At 33.5% G+C, this 13,008-nt stretch overlaps 1 protein-coding gene across 1 annotated transcript; it reads right to left on the reverse strand.

Moving 5' to 3' along the window:
* Positions 1-3,026: 3,026 nt before the first annotated feature.
* Positions 3,027-12,709, reverse strand: prel (preli-like). Its single transcript, XM_073956023.1, has 4 exons — positions 12,327-12,709; positions 11,073-11,294; positions 10,554-10,767; positions 3,027-4,348 (listed from the first exon to the last, which is right to left on the reverse strand). The coding sequence occupies exons 2-4, from the start codon at positions 11,162-11,164 to the stop codon at positions 3,965-3,967; spliced, it is 690 nt and encodes a 229-aa protein (XP_073812124.1). The 5' UTR covers positions 11,165-11,294; positions 12,327-12,709; the 3' UTR covers positions 3,027-3,964.
* Positions 12,710-13,008: the final 299 nt, after the last annotated feature.

Genomic DNA, 13,008 nt, shown 5'->3' on the forward strand with positions numbered 1-13,008 from the left:
TTTTTTTGATACGACAAATCGGCATTACGTATGGCGTAATACGACAATCGGTATTACGCATGGCGTTGAAGAACGACAAAAGAGACGTGGCCAGTTTTGTTAACGACAGCATATAAAAATAAAATCAAATCAGTTTCAAAATCATTTTTAGGCAATATTTATTAGAATATATAGGAAAACAACTAAAATAAATACAACATTTTACTACCTTTATTTATTTACGTAAGAAAAAAAGTCGTGTTTTGTCAGATGACAAACTTTCTATAGAAAATCTGTTTTACAATTCATGCAAAGCAATTAGCTTGATTCTTGTACAAAAGATGATTTCAAACAATTTGTTTTACACTTAGAAAAAAATATTTTTTTAATTATTTTTTTTTTTTTCAAAATAGTCAGGCTTAATTCCAACTAAAACAACTTTAAGTCCCAATTTACATTGGGACTTATTTATTAGTGGGAAAAATTGGCGATGTTTACCAAGGGGTAAGGCAGGGAATACTATAGTTTCAGATCAGAAACCTTTTATACCCAAGTGTCAATTGCTAGCTCAAATAGATACGTGCGCAAAGAAACACTCTGATCGAGAATTTCTTTGACACTACCTAAACTCTAGCAACTTCACTTGCAAACAAAACCAAATCTTTCCCACTGCTATGCATTCGTCTATTCTCGACGAAAAAACATAACTAATTTGTTGGTATTGCATACTACAGCAATAAACAACATTTAGACGTTGCCAGGTCTCGGTAATAAATTAAAGTTGTTTTAATAAAATATGAAAACAACGACTATGGGATTAAGCCTGACTATTTTGAAAAACAAAATAGAAGTCGTCATCCCAAACAAAAAACGCCAACCCTCCTATTTTTTTTTTTTTTTTTTTTTTTGTTACGTGGTACCAAAAAATTACACTACGCCAACGACTGCACATACCTCTACGCCAAATGATTATTTTGATTGTAAAAACTGTAGGGTTCGTTTTTCTTCTGGACTAAAAGTTTAGAAATGATCTACTAATAATTCTATAAATTTTTGTTACAAAAAACAAAACGTATATTTTTGCTTTTTTTGTACAAAATTAGTCGATAAAACTTTTTGACATTGTTGTAACAAATTGCTAATGCATCTACCTAGGTAAATGTACAGTTGGTGGCGCGAATAGGTTTTCATAGTTCGATTTTTTCATTCACGAGCAAATACTCGATCGAATCGAATGTCGTAATTAGGCCCCAGGGCAATCATGAATACAAATTCCGTGCAGAATTTGTTCCTTTTCATTTTTTTCGATATTTATGCTTAAAACAGAATATTTTTGTCGAATGGCGGAGAATATTCCATAATTGAATGATTCAAGTAGTTTTCAACGTCTTAACATATTTGAGGTTAAAAGAATTTAACTTTTTAAAATTATTTTCCGTGCGGAAAATTCCGAGGGAAATATTTGTGATTGCCCTGATCACATTGCGCAGCATTAGGTCTGTCTGGTTACCCTAATATTTGTAACAATTTGTACCAATTGTTGCTGGAAGTCGTCTGTTAACCTGTTAACACAAAAAGCAGCAAAAGAGAGCGATTTGAGAGAGACATTTTGACAGTTCTTTCACTGAGAGTTTGCAAATTCTTGCTGGACAAACTTCTTTTAGCAAACATTTGCAACTCTTCTTCTTCCTGAAAACAATCAATCATCTGTTTTTAATTTTTTGTTGATTTATGTTTGTGAAAATGAAAAACAATTTTATTGTGGAATTAGCAAAGCCTAATTGTATTGCGATTCACACATTTTTTTTCAACAAAATTTTGTTAGGCAGTAATTAATAAACACATTATAACAAAAATCCGAAAAAATTCACAGTTTTTCTTTTAAATTTTTGTTTTTTTTTTAATTTTGTGTTTTCAATTACAACAACTTTTTTGACAGCTCACAGTACATCATCTGGGCTGATGTCTGTTTACTTTTTACAATTTTCTAGCAAAAGAGAATAGAAACCCCTTACTCTCTGAGAAAGTTCTTGCTTGGAAAGTAACCAGACAGACTTATTGCCAAATTTGTGCAGTGTCTTGTGTGACATTTGCGAAGAAAACAAAAATACATAAACAATTAGAAATAACAGATTTGTGGTAATTATTTAATAGAATAAATTTATTAAAAAATGAATTTTACAAAAAGTAAACAAAGTAAAGCAATGCAGCAAAATGACATGTCTCTTCTTTGGCAATATCAGTGTTGCCACACATATTTACTTCGCCTTTTTATGATGTAATTTTTTGCAATGTAAATACTGTATTTATGAAGTCCGCCTTTCTATACAAAATTATACCCAGTGTAGATTTTCTATAAGAAAATATTCCCCACTTAACATTTTCTATTGAAAATAGTCTCCAGTGAACATTTTCTACTTGAAAATATTCCCCAGTGAACATTTTCTATACGAAAATATTGCCCACCAAACATTTTCTATACGAAAATATTTTCCATTTAACAGTTTCTGTGTGAAAATGTTCCCCAGTGAACAATTCTTTCAAAAACTCATGTGTGAATATTTTCTTCGCTTACATTTTTTGAGTAAATATGTTCCCAATATCAGTGTTGCCACACATATTTACTTCGCCTTTTTATGGTGTCATTTTTTGCAATGTAAATACTGTTTATATGAAGTCAACCTTTCTATACGAAAATTATACCCAGTGTAGATTTTCTATAAGAAAATATTCCCCACTTAACATATTCTATTGAAAATATTCCCCAGTGAACATTTTCTACTTGAAAATATTCCCCAGTGAACATTTTCTATACGAAAATATTGCCCACTAAACATTTTCTATACGAAAATATTTTCCATCTAACAGTTTCTGTGTGAAAATGTTCCCCAGTGAAAAATTTTTTCGAAAACACATGTGTGAATATTTTCTCCGCTTACATTTTTCGAGTAAATATGTTCCCAAGTGAGCATTTTCTTGATGAAAGTGTCCTAAATATTTCGTCCTAAAATATATCAGATTTTCTTCAATAAATTAAACCAAATAAATGAGATATATATAATTAATAACTTTGTATTTCATTATATTTTCGCTTATTATATATATCAAAAATATACACACTAAAATAATAACATACAATTTTTTAGGCTTAATTTAAGAAAACTATATAGGATAAAATTTAGATTACACACATCATATTCTTTAAGACTATAAGATTAAAAAAAAAAAACTAAACTATATTTTAAGCATTAAGGCTCTCTCTCAAAATACACGGGGAAGGGGGTCTGCTATCTTCTTCTTTGAAGAACAATCAAGGAAATCGGGATAAGGGTGTAAATTGTTGCATACCATTTTAGATTATTTGCTGAATTTTGTATTTATGTGAAATCTTTGGAATGAAATGCAATATCATTGATTAAATATAATAAAAATAATTGATAAGCACCGATAAAGAAATTCTTCAGCAAAACAAACAAGCATTACATGGATCCACGGTTATCTTTAAAACACTTCGCTGCAAAATATTTGCCGAATTCTCTATGGCACTACTTAAAACAGCTAGATTGAGTGACTCGACTGCATGTACTGCAATGTAGGGAAATAATGTTGTGACAAACTGCATTCAATATTTTAGTATAAATACTTTAAATTGTAACCAATCATGCTTTAACATTTTCGTATCTTCGTATTGGCAATTGATATAGCAAAAGGCAGCCTTTTCTGTTTTTTGAAATTTGTTGAAATTTCAAGTCCTATTTGTAGAATTTCAACAAGTCCTCAAAATCCCTAAATGGCTCCTTTCAAAATTACTTAGGTTTACACATTTATAACAATACTCCCACTAAAATGATCCGGCATTTACTTTACGGTATCAATCAGCACACCAACAAATAAATTCTCCTTTCGTTGCGATCAGGGCGCGCCGCTTCCCCTGATTGACAGTTGCAAAAAAATATATATTCGTTTTTCAGTGTGTGCTGTTTCATCAATTTTTCACCGAAAACATTTGGGCAACTTTATTGGCTTGACCTTTGATGAATTCAAAACTGTTGGAAATACCTTTCTTTATGGTTTCAGTTTTATTCTGTTGCTGTTGTTGTAGTGTGGCCACTGTGGTGGTATGATGATGATCTGCACTTTTTGATGATTCAAAGGCGGCTACCGTATGGTGTTGATGATTTGGAAACATTCGTTGAAGAACATAATTAAAACCTGTAGCAGCTTTATGACAATTCGATTTAAAACGTTCAATGCCGAATGCTCGGATTGCTCGAGAGAATCCAAATACTTGTGAACTAATGTAGGCACGACGTACTGCCAGTGTACGGCCATCTTTTTGTTCGGAATATTCAACGATCTCATCGACTTTCTGTAAGGGGGAAAAGAGGGGGGGAGGGAGAATTAGTTTTTGGTTAAATTAAAAAAGCTTAAAGAATATATTAACGAAGAAATTTTGTTTATATAGAATAAAACAATATTCTTTGGCAGAACATTTTATATAAAAAAAAATTTCCCTGGGGATCATTTTCATGAAGAAAATGTTCGTTAGGTAGCATATTCATATACAGGGCAATCACGAATAAAAATTCCGTGCGGAATTTTTTCCCTTTCCCCAATTTCATAATTTTTTATTTCCATATTTATGTCCAAAAAGAGAATATTTTTGTTGATTCAGCGAAAATATTGCATAATTAAGTGATTCTAGTAGTTTCCAATGTTTAAAAATATTGATTTTAAAAGAATTTCACTTTTTAAAAATATTTTCCGTGCGGAAAATTCCGAGGGAAATATTCGTGATTGCCCTGATAGAAAATGTTCACAGGGAAATTTTTTCATATAGACAATGTTCGATACGGACCTTCTTCAGATAGAAAATGCTCGGCGGGGAACATTTTCTATATGAAAATGTTTGCTGGGGATCATTTTCACTTACAAAATGTTCGATAGGAAACATTTTCACAAAGAAAATGTTCGCTGGGGAACATTTTCATATAGAAAATGTTCGCTGGGGAACATTTTCATATAGAAAATGTTCGCTGGGGAACATTTTCATATAGAAAATGTTCGCTGGGGAACATTTTCATATAGAAAATGTTCGCTGGGGAACATTTTCATATAGAAAATGTTCGCTGGGGAACATTTTCATATAGAAAAAGTTCGCTGGGGAACATTTTCATATAGAAAATGTTCGCTGGGGAACTTTTTCATATAGAAAATGTTCGCTGGGGAACATTTTCATATAGAAAATGTTCGCTGGGGAACTTTTTCATATAGAAAATGTTCGCTGGGGAACATTTTCATATAGAAAATGTTCGCTGGGGAACTTTTTCATATAGAAAATGTTCGCTGGGGAACATTTTCATATACATAGCGATCATGAATACTCACGTAGGGAGCTTCTCACGAGTGAGTTGCAGCTCACTTCTCACGTCTCGACCTATCACAAATGACAAGGGACAAGCGAAAAAAGTGAAGAGGGGTTCACAAGTTTGAAAATTGAAAATAGTGCCGCATTTTGTGAACCCTTGAAAATATAATTTGCGTTGCCATATCGTTATTTTATTTACAAATAATTTTGCAATAACTAAATTCGTAATTTTTTTTATAAAACATTAATTTATTTTAAATTAAATTAATATTTTTAAAACGAAAAATAATTTTTATCAACAATCCACTTTAAAAATACTTGGTAATTGATAAAAATATTAAATGTTTGATATGTGGCAACATCTGTAACAGCTGTTTTTGTTTTGTTTTGACAGATACATACATACATATGTAAAAATTGTTTATTTACGCCCGAAGAATTTCTGCAATTTGCAAAAAAGTGAACAAAAACCGTTTAAAGGTCATTAAATGGCAAAAAGAAATGAAAATGTTTAATATTGCATTTTGAATGGTGTGCGAAACGACAAACGCTGAGGAATACAAAGAAAACCAAGCAAAATTTTGTGGAAGTCGTTCCATGCGATGCCAATATCTCACTGGATCTTTTGTATTAGTTCAAATGAAGTTGTGAAATATCCCATTTTCTGCATTTGGAAGGAATTTCAAGAATTGTAAATAAATACAATACGTGAAACATCCGATCTCTTCTCCAGCAATAGGACCAATCATATGAATGCTAAGTACAATTCGTGAAATTCGGATCCTATTCAACATTTGAACCAATTTCATGGATTTTAAATACAATTTCTCAATTTTCAAGAAGGTTAACCCTGCAAAAGGCCATATAATATAAACATGCCCTTTTTTATGAATTTAATCCTTCCTATTGTGGTTTGTTCGTGGAATATGCCATGCCAAGGTGGTTGTTAAGATACCATTCCACTGGGTTATTGAAGATGCCATCCAAAATGATTTGGATCTTTTAGGGGTCACAGTCTTGTAAAAAGAATGGGCGAAGGTGGTAAAAAGGTGACATATAACTTGCACTCATGCTTGAATAGAATCTTTGGACTCGAATATTTTGCTGGGAAACTTAGCGAAGTACCTACAAAAAAAATTTTAGAAAAGTTTTGCTCCTGATAGGGTCCTCTTCCATTCCTGTTTTCATCATATGATTCTGAACCGCTTCCCATATCTGAAAAATTTTGGCCAACTTCAACTCCACCTCCAAATTACGCCAAACTCGATTGAGGTCTTCCTTGCTTCATTGATACACGGATGAACATGTATAGTTGCCAAAAGAATTTCTAATTGTTTTTTATTTGTTATCTTTAACGTAAAACACAAATAAATACAATTGATTATCATTGCAAAAGATTCGTTTCTTGTCGATTTTTTCTATAAAAAATTTCCATAGTTACATTTTTTTGTTCAACTCACCTTGATTTCTGTGGTGAGAGAAAATTGCCTCACATTCTCACTTTTTTGACATTTATGATAGCTACTTTTCTCACGAACGTGAGTTTTGTTCTCCCCTATGATGTTTATAATAAGGGAGGAGGCGAGAGTGAGAAAACTCACGGTGAGATGATGTTCATGATTGGGCTGATAGAAAATGTTCGCTGGGGAACATTTTCATATAGAAAATGTTCGCTGGGGAACATTTTCACAAAGAAAATGTTCGCTGGGGAACATTTTCACAAAGAAAATGTTCGCTGGGGAACATTTTCACAAAGAAAATGTTCGCTGGGGAACATTTTCACAAAGAAAATGTTCGCTGGGGAACATTTTCACAAAGAAAATGTTCGCTGGGGAACATTTTCACAAAGAAAATGTTCGCTGGGGAACATTTTCACAAAGAAAATGTTCGCTGGGGAACATTTTCACAAAGAAAATGTTCGCTGGGGAACATTTTCACAAAGAAAATGTTCGCTGGGGAACATTTTCACAAAGAAAATGTTCGCTGGGGAACATTTTCACAAAGAAAATGTTCGCTGGGGAACATTTTCACAAAGAAAATGTTCGCTGGGGAACATTTTCACAAAGAAAATGTTCGCTGGGGAACATTTTCACAAAGAAAATGTTCGCTGGGGAACATTTTCATATAGAAAATGTTCGCTGGGGAACATTTTCACAAAGAAAATGTTCGCTGGGGAACATTTTCACAAAGAAAATGTTCGCTGGGGAACATTTTCACAAAGAAAATGTTCGCTGGGGAACATTTTCACAAAGAAAATGTTCGCTGGGGAACATTTTCACAAAGAAAATGTTCGCTGGTGAACATTTTCACAAAGAAAATGTTCGCTGGGGAACATTTTCACAAAGAAAATGTTCGCTGGGGAACATTTTCACAAAGAAAATGTTCGCTGGGGAACATTTTCACAAAGAAAATGTTCGCTGGGGAACATCTTCACAAAAAAATGTTCGCTGGGGAACATTTTCACAAAGAAAATGTTCGCTGGGGAACATTTTCACAAAGAAAATGTTCGCTGGGGAACATTTTCACAAAGAAAATGTTCGCTGGGGAACATTTTCACAAAGAAAATGTTCGCTGGGGAACATTTTCACAAAGAAAATGTTCGCTGTTGAACATTTTCACAAAGAAAATGTTCGCTGGGGAACATTTTCACAAAGAAAATGTTCGCTGTTGAACATTTTCACAAAGAAAATGTTCGCTGGGGAACATTTTCACAAAGAAAATGTTCGCTGTTGAACATTTTCACAAAGAAAATGTTCGCTGGGGAACATTTTCACAAAGAAAATGTTCGCTGTTGAACATTTTCACAAAGAAAATGTTCGCTGTTGAACATTTTCACAAAGAAAATGTTCGCTGGGGAAATGTTCTCTGTTGAACATTTTCACAAAGAAAATGTTCGCTGGGGAACATTTTCACAAAGAAAATGTTCGCTGTTGAACATTTTCACAAAGAAAATGTTCGCTGGGGAACATTTTCACAAAGAAAATGTTCGCTGTTGAACATTTTCACAAAGAAAATGTTCGCTGGGGAACATTTTCACAAAGAAAATGTTCGCTGTTGAACATTTTCACAAAGAAAATGTTCGCTCGGGAACATTTTCACAAAGAAAATGTTCGCTGTTGAACATTTTCACAAAGAAAATGTTCGCTGGGGAACATTTTCACAAAGAAAATGTTCGCTGTTGAACATTTTCACAAAGAAAATGTTCGCTGGGGAACATTTTCACAAAGAAAATGTTCGCTGTTGAACATTTTCACAAAGAAAATGTTTGCTGGGGAACATTTTCACAAAGAAAATGTTCGCTGTTGAACATTTTCACAAAGAAAATGTTCGCTGGGGAACATTTTCACAAAGAAAATGTTCGCTGTTGAACATTTTCACAAAGTAAATGTTCGCTGTTGAACATTTTCACAAAGAAAATGTTCGCTGGGGAACATTTTCACAAAGAAAATGTTCGCTGGGGAACATTTTCACAAAGAAAATGTTCGCTGGGGAACATTTTCACAAAGAAAATGTTCGCTGGGGAACATTTTCACAAAGAAAATGTTCGCTGTTGAACATTTTCACAAAGAAAATGTTCGCTGGGGAACATTTTCACAAAGAAAATGTTCGCTGTTGAACATTTTCACAAAGAAAATGTTCGCTGGGGAACATTTTCACAAAGAAAATGTTCGCTGTTGAACATTTTCACAAAGAAAATGTTCGCTGGGGAACATTTTCACAAAGAAAATGTTCGCTGTTGAACATTTTCACAAAGAAAATGTTCGCTGGGGAACATTTTCACAAAGAAAATGTTCGCTGTTGAACATTTTCACAAAGAAAATGTTCGCTGGGGAACATTTTCATATAGAAAATATTCGCTGGGGAACATTTTCATATAGAAAATGTTCGCTGGGGAACATTTTCACAAAGAAAATGGTCGCTGGGGAACATTTTCATATAGAAAATGTTCGCTGGGGAACATTTTCATATAGAAAATGTTCGCTGGGGTACATTTTCACAAAGAAAATGGTCGCTGGGGAACATTTTCATATAGAAAATGTTCGCTGGGGAACATTTTCATATAGAAAATGTTCGCTGGGGAACATTTTCATATAGAAAATGTTCGCTGGGGAACATTTTCACAAAGAAAATGTTCGCTGGGGAACATTTTCACATAGAAAGTGTTCGCTGGGGAACATTTTCACATAGAAAGTGTTCGCTGGGGAACATTTTCACATAGAAAGTGTTCGCTGGGGAACATTTTCATATAGAAAATGTTCGCTGGGGAACATTTTAATATAGAAAATGTTCGCTGGGGAACATTTTCATATAGAAAATGTTCGCTGGGGAACATTTTCATATAGAAAATGTTCGCTGGGGAACATTTTCATATAGAAAATGTTCGCTGGGGAACATTTTCATATAGAAAATGTTCGCTGGGGAACATTTTCATATAGAAAATGTTCGCTGGGGAACATTTTCATATGTTCGCTGGGGAACATTTTCATATAGAAAATGTTCGCTGGGGAACATTTTCATATAGAAAATGTTCGCTGGGGAACATTTTCATATAGAAAATTTTCGCTGGGGAACATTTTCATATAGAAAATTTTCGCTGGGGAACATTTTCATATAGAAAATCTTCGCTGGGGAACATTTTCATATAGAAAATGTTCGCTGGGGAACATTTTCATATAGAAAATGTTCGCTGGGGAACATTTTCATATAGAAAATGTTCGCTGGGGAACATTTTCATATAGAAAATGTTCGCTGGGGAACATTTTCATATAGAAAATGTTCGCTGGGGAACATTTTCATATAGAAAATGTTCGCTGGGGAACATTTTCATATAGAAAATGTTCGCTGGGGAACATATAGAAAATGTTCGCTGGGGAATATTTTCATATAGAAAATGTTCGCTGGAGAACATTTTCATATAGAAAATGTTCGCTGGAGAACATTTTCATATAGAAAATGTTCGCTGCACAGTCAGCAGGGGAAAGGAATTTCCCAAAATTCCAATTTTTTGTTTCTGCCCAAATATAACGTCGTCACAATAACAGGTTTTTGTTCAAATTGCCAATTGTGTTATGACTGCATTGTGATTTGTGCTAATCTTAAACAAACAACATAAATGTATATGTGAATATTATGTATCTATATAAACTTGTGTTAGGTCCAAAGTCCACAACAAACGCATATTGTGAATAAGCAATAGAATACATACCATTATCTTCTTAAAGCCAATATTGCGGGTAAATGTTATTAAAGTTTTGGTTTCAGGATCTAGGACGGAATCTTCAATAATTTTGACTGGTGTATTTTTATAGAAACGTTCGCCCCATTTTGGTACACTATTTGTCTTCGATAATATACGACGTGAATAGAGTTTGCCATCGCGAATTTCTCGAGATATTGTGTCTTCTGTTAGAACATGTTGGCTGAAAGAAACCAAAGGGAATTATTAACATTATAAAAAGGAAAAAAATATATAGGAAGAGCATCAAACATGAATAGTTGTTTTGTTGTTCAGCAGGAACAAATTGTGGGTTTCAATTTGACTCGCTAACAGGTTAGCTATTTGGATTCAGTTGGTTTAGATATTATTTATTTACACATTTATCTCCACGCAAATTAATAAACGACGTCTGTTCCAAACTGATTGACAAAGCGAATGATAAGTCTTTGTTTTCATAAAAAATAAAACGCAAAAATGTAAGCTAAAAATATAATTAGGGTTGCTTACCTTGCTGGATTTGGATAACGATTCCAATAAGCTTGTACAACCTGTTTCCAGCTATAATCGAATACAGTTTCTGTGCGATAATGTGAAGCCATGATGATGGTAATTTGTTTGTTTACTTCTTATCCTTTGTCTTTAGTACGGAATGCAAAAAATTTATTCTTCCTGCTTTTATGTCTTCCGTGTGAGAACTAAATTGAAATATTATTCAGTGCTCCTTGGTGACTGTAAAAAATCAAAAAACCAAAATTAACACACATTTTCTTAAGTACGTCAATAGAAAAGATTAGAAAGTATATGTCTATTTGTCACGAACACAGTAAGTATATGTACATAGGTATAAACTACGACGAGATTATCTTATCAATATGTTGTTTATTGACATAAGATACAAGAAGTAAAAAAAAAAAACACCGGGCCAGACCGGCAAATCACATATTGTGGCAATATGACAATGTTCATTTAACATTTTTCTTTTTTGATTTCTTGCACTTGCAGCCAGCCATCTGCCCACTTCTCTCCCTGCTCTTTGAATGACCCTGAACCATAAGAAATGAAAAGCATCGAGTATAAACAGCTGTAACATACCCCTAATTCTCATTGCATCTATGTTGTTCTTCTTTCTATTTGTTAATTAAATAAAGAGATGGCAACAAACGAAAGTAAAAACAAATAAGTACAAAAACTAACAGAAAAAGTCACGTTGTCTTTAGGCCTTCTTTTGGCTGGGAGGAGAAGTAGTAAATAAAATCAAAAACATTCGACAATTCAAGACCCGGCATATATTTCCTTTACCGACAGTATTTGGGAAAATATGAAAAATTTACCACATATAGTGCTTTTTATGCTGATTTCAACGCTGTTGTTGGGGAAATGTATACTTCCCGAGATATGGGCATCTGAAGTTCCGAAAATTCCCTTGTTTAAAGGCCGGCTACTTAGAGAAAAATTTTAATTTAAAAGAAAATGTTGTTCCCGTTCCCGAGATTGGCTCCTGTCCATAGGAGAAAGTCTCAAATCCCCGACCGAAGGCCGGCCATTATAGGAAACTTACGATTTTTGAAAAAAAAAATTGCAAACTGTCGGTGAAGGAAATTTGTTCCCAAGACCCCCAATAACAGCTGATATGTTATTTCATCCACATTTATCTATCAATGATTCTGAAAATTGCACACAACGCAGCCACCTCCTTCCTTCTTTCCACATGAAATGAAAGTGAAAATGAGTACTATTTGTTTTTCGCAAATATATACTTACCACAAAAAAATGTTATTGAAATTTTTTGTTGACTGCTCTAGAAGTTTCGTAATCAAATCTCTTTTTAATTTTTAGTTTGATTTTATTTCAGAGGAATAGGAATCTCCTACACCAAACACCGCTCCAATCCAACAAATTTTTGTTTTGCCAATAATTACCCAATCAAGTCCACCAATTATATGAGATTGTAGAATAAAAATGAAGGAAAATAACACAAGTAAAAGCAGCCGAACAATTAATTTGTCATAGTCGAATTTAATTATTGACACACACTATTTTCTTCTCACAGGCTCGTTTCAAGAAGCCTCTTCGCTGCTATTGTTTTCAATGCATGAGAACGTGACATTTCTCACATACGCTGCTTTCAACCTAATATGTGACGTAAAAACAAAACGTACGTCGGCATGCATGCCTTAACGTTCTTAAGGGTGCTTTAGACTATATATATTATGGCACAATTACATCAAATGGGGTTTAATAAAAATTATTTTTTTACACGGCTTTTGTATTAACCTTCTTTATGAGGATTTATTTTGCTCTATATCCCGATCCACACTAGAGCGGTTTCATGGAAATTGCCGGGTTAACCCACTTCATGAGGATTTATTGCTTATGGCTATATTGCACTATATTGGCCTGTTCCCGTACTTTATAAAGTGGTAAAAGTCGTAAACGATTTCCA

The sequence above is a fragment of the Musca autumnalis genome, unplaced genomic scaffold (genome assembly GCF_047663935.1).
Source record: "Musca autumnalis isolate F117 unplaced genomic scaffold, ASM4766393v1 scaffold_5, whole genome shotgun sequence".
NCBI lineage: Eukaryota > Metazoa > Arthropoda > Insecta > Diptera > Muscidae > Musca > Musca autumnalis.

Bases quoted from the DNA above. Each gene is read 5' to 3' on its own strand.
- prel (XM_073956023.1), bottom strand. From the start codon at position 11,164: ATGGCTTCACATTATCGCACAGAAACTGTATTCGATTATAGCTGGAAA. The intron at 10,768-11,072 runs GTAAGCAACCCT...GGTTTCTTTCAG, and splicing joins CGTTATCCAAATCCAGCAAG to CCAACATGTTCTAACAGAAG. The intron at 4,349-10,553 runs GTATGTATTCTA...TCCCCCTTACAG, and splicing joins TTGGCTTTAAGAAGATAATG to AAAGTCGATGAGATCGTTGA.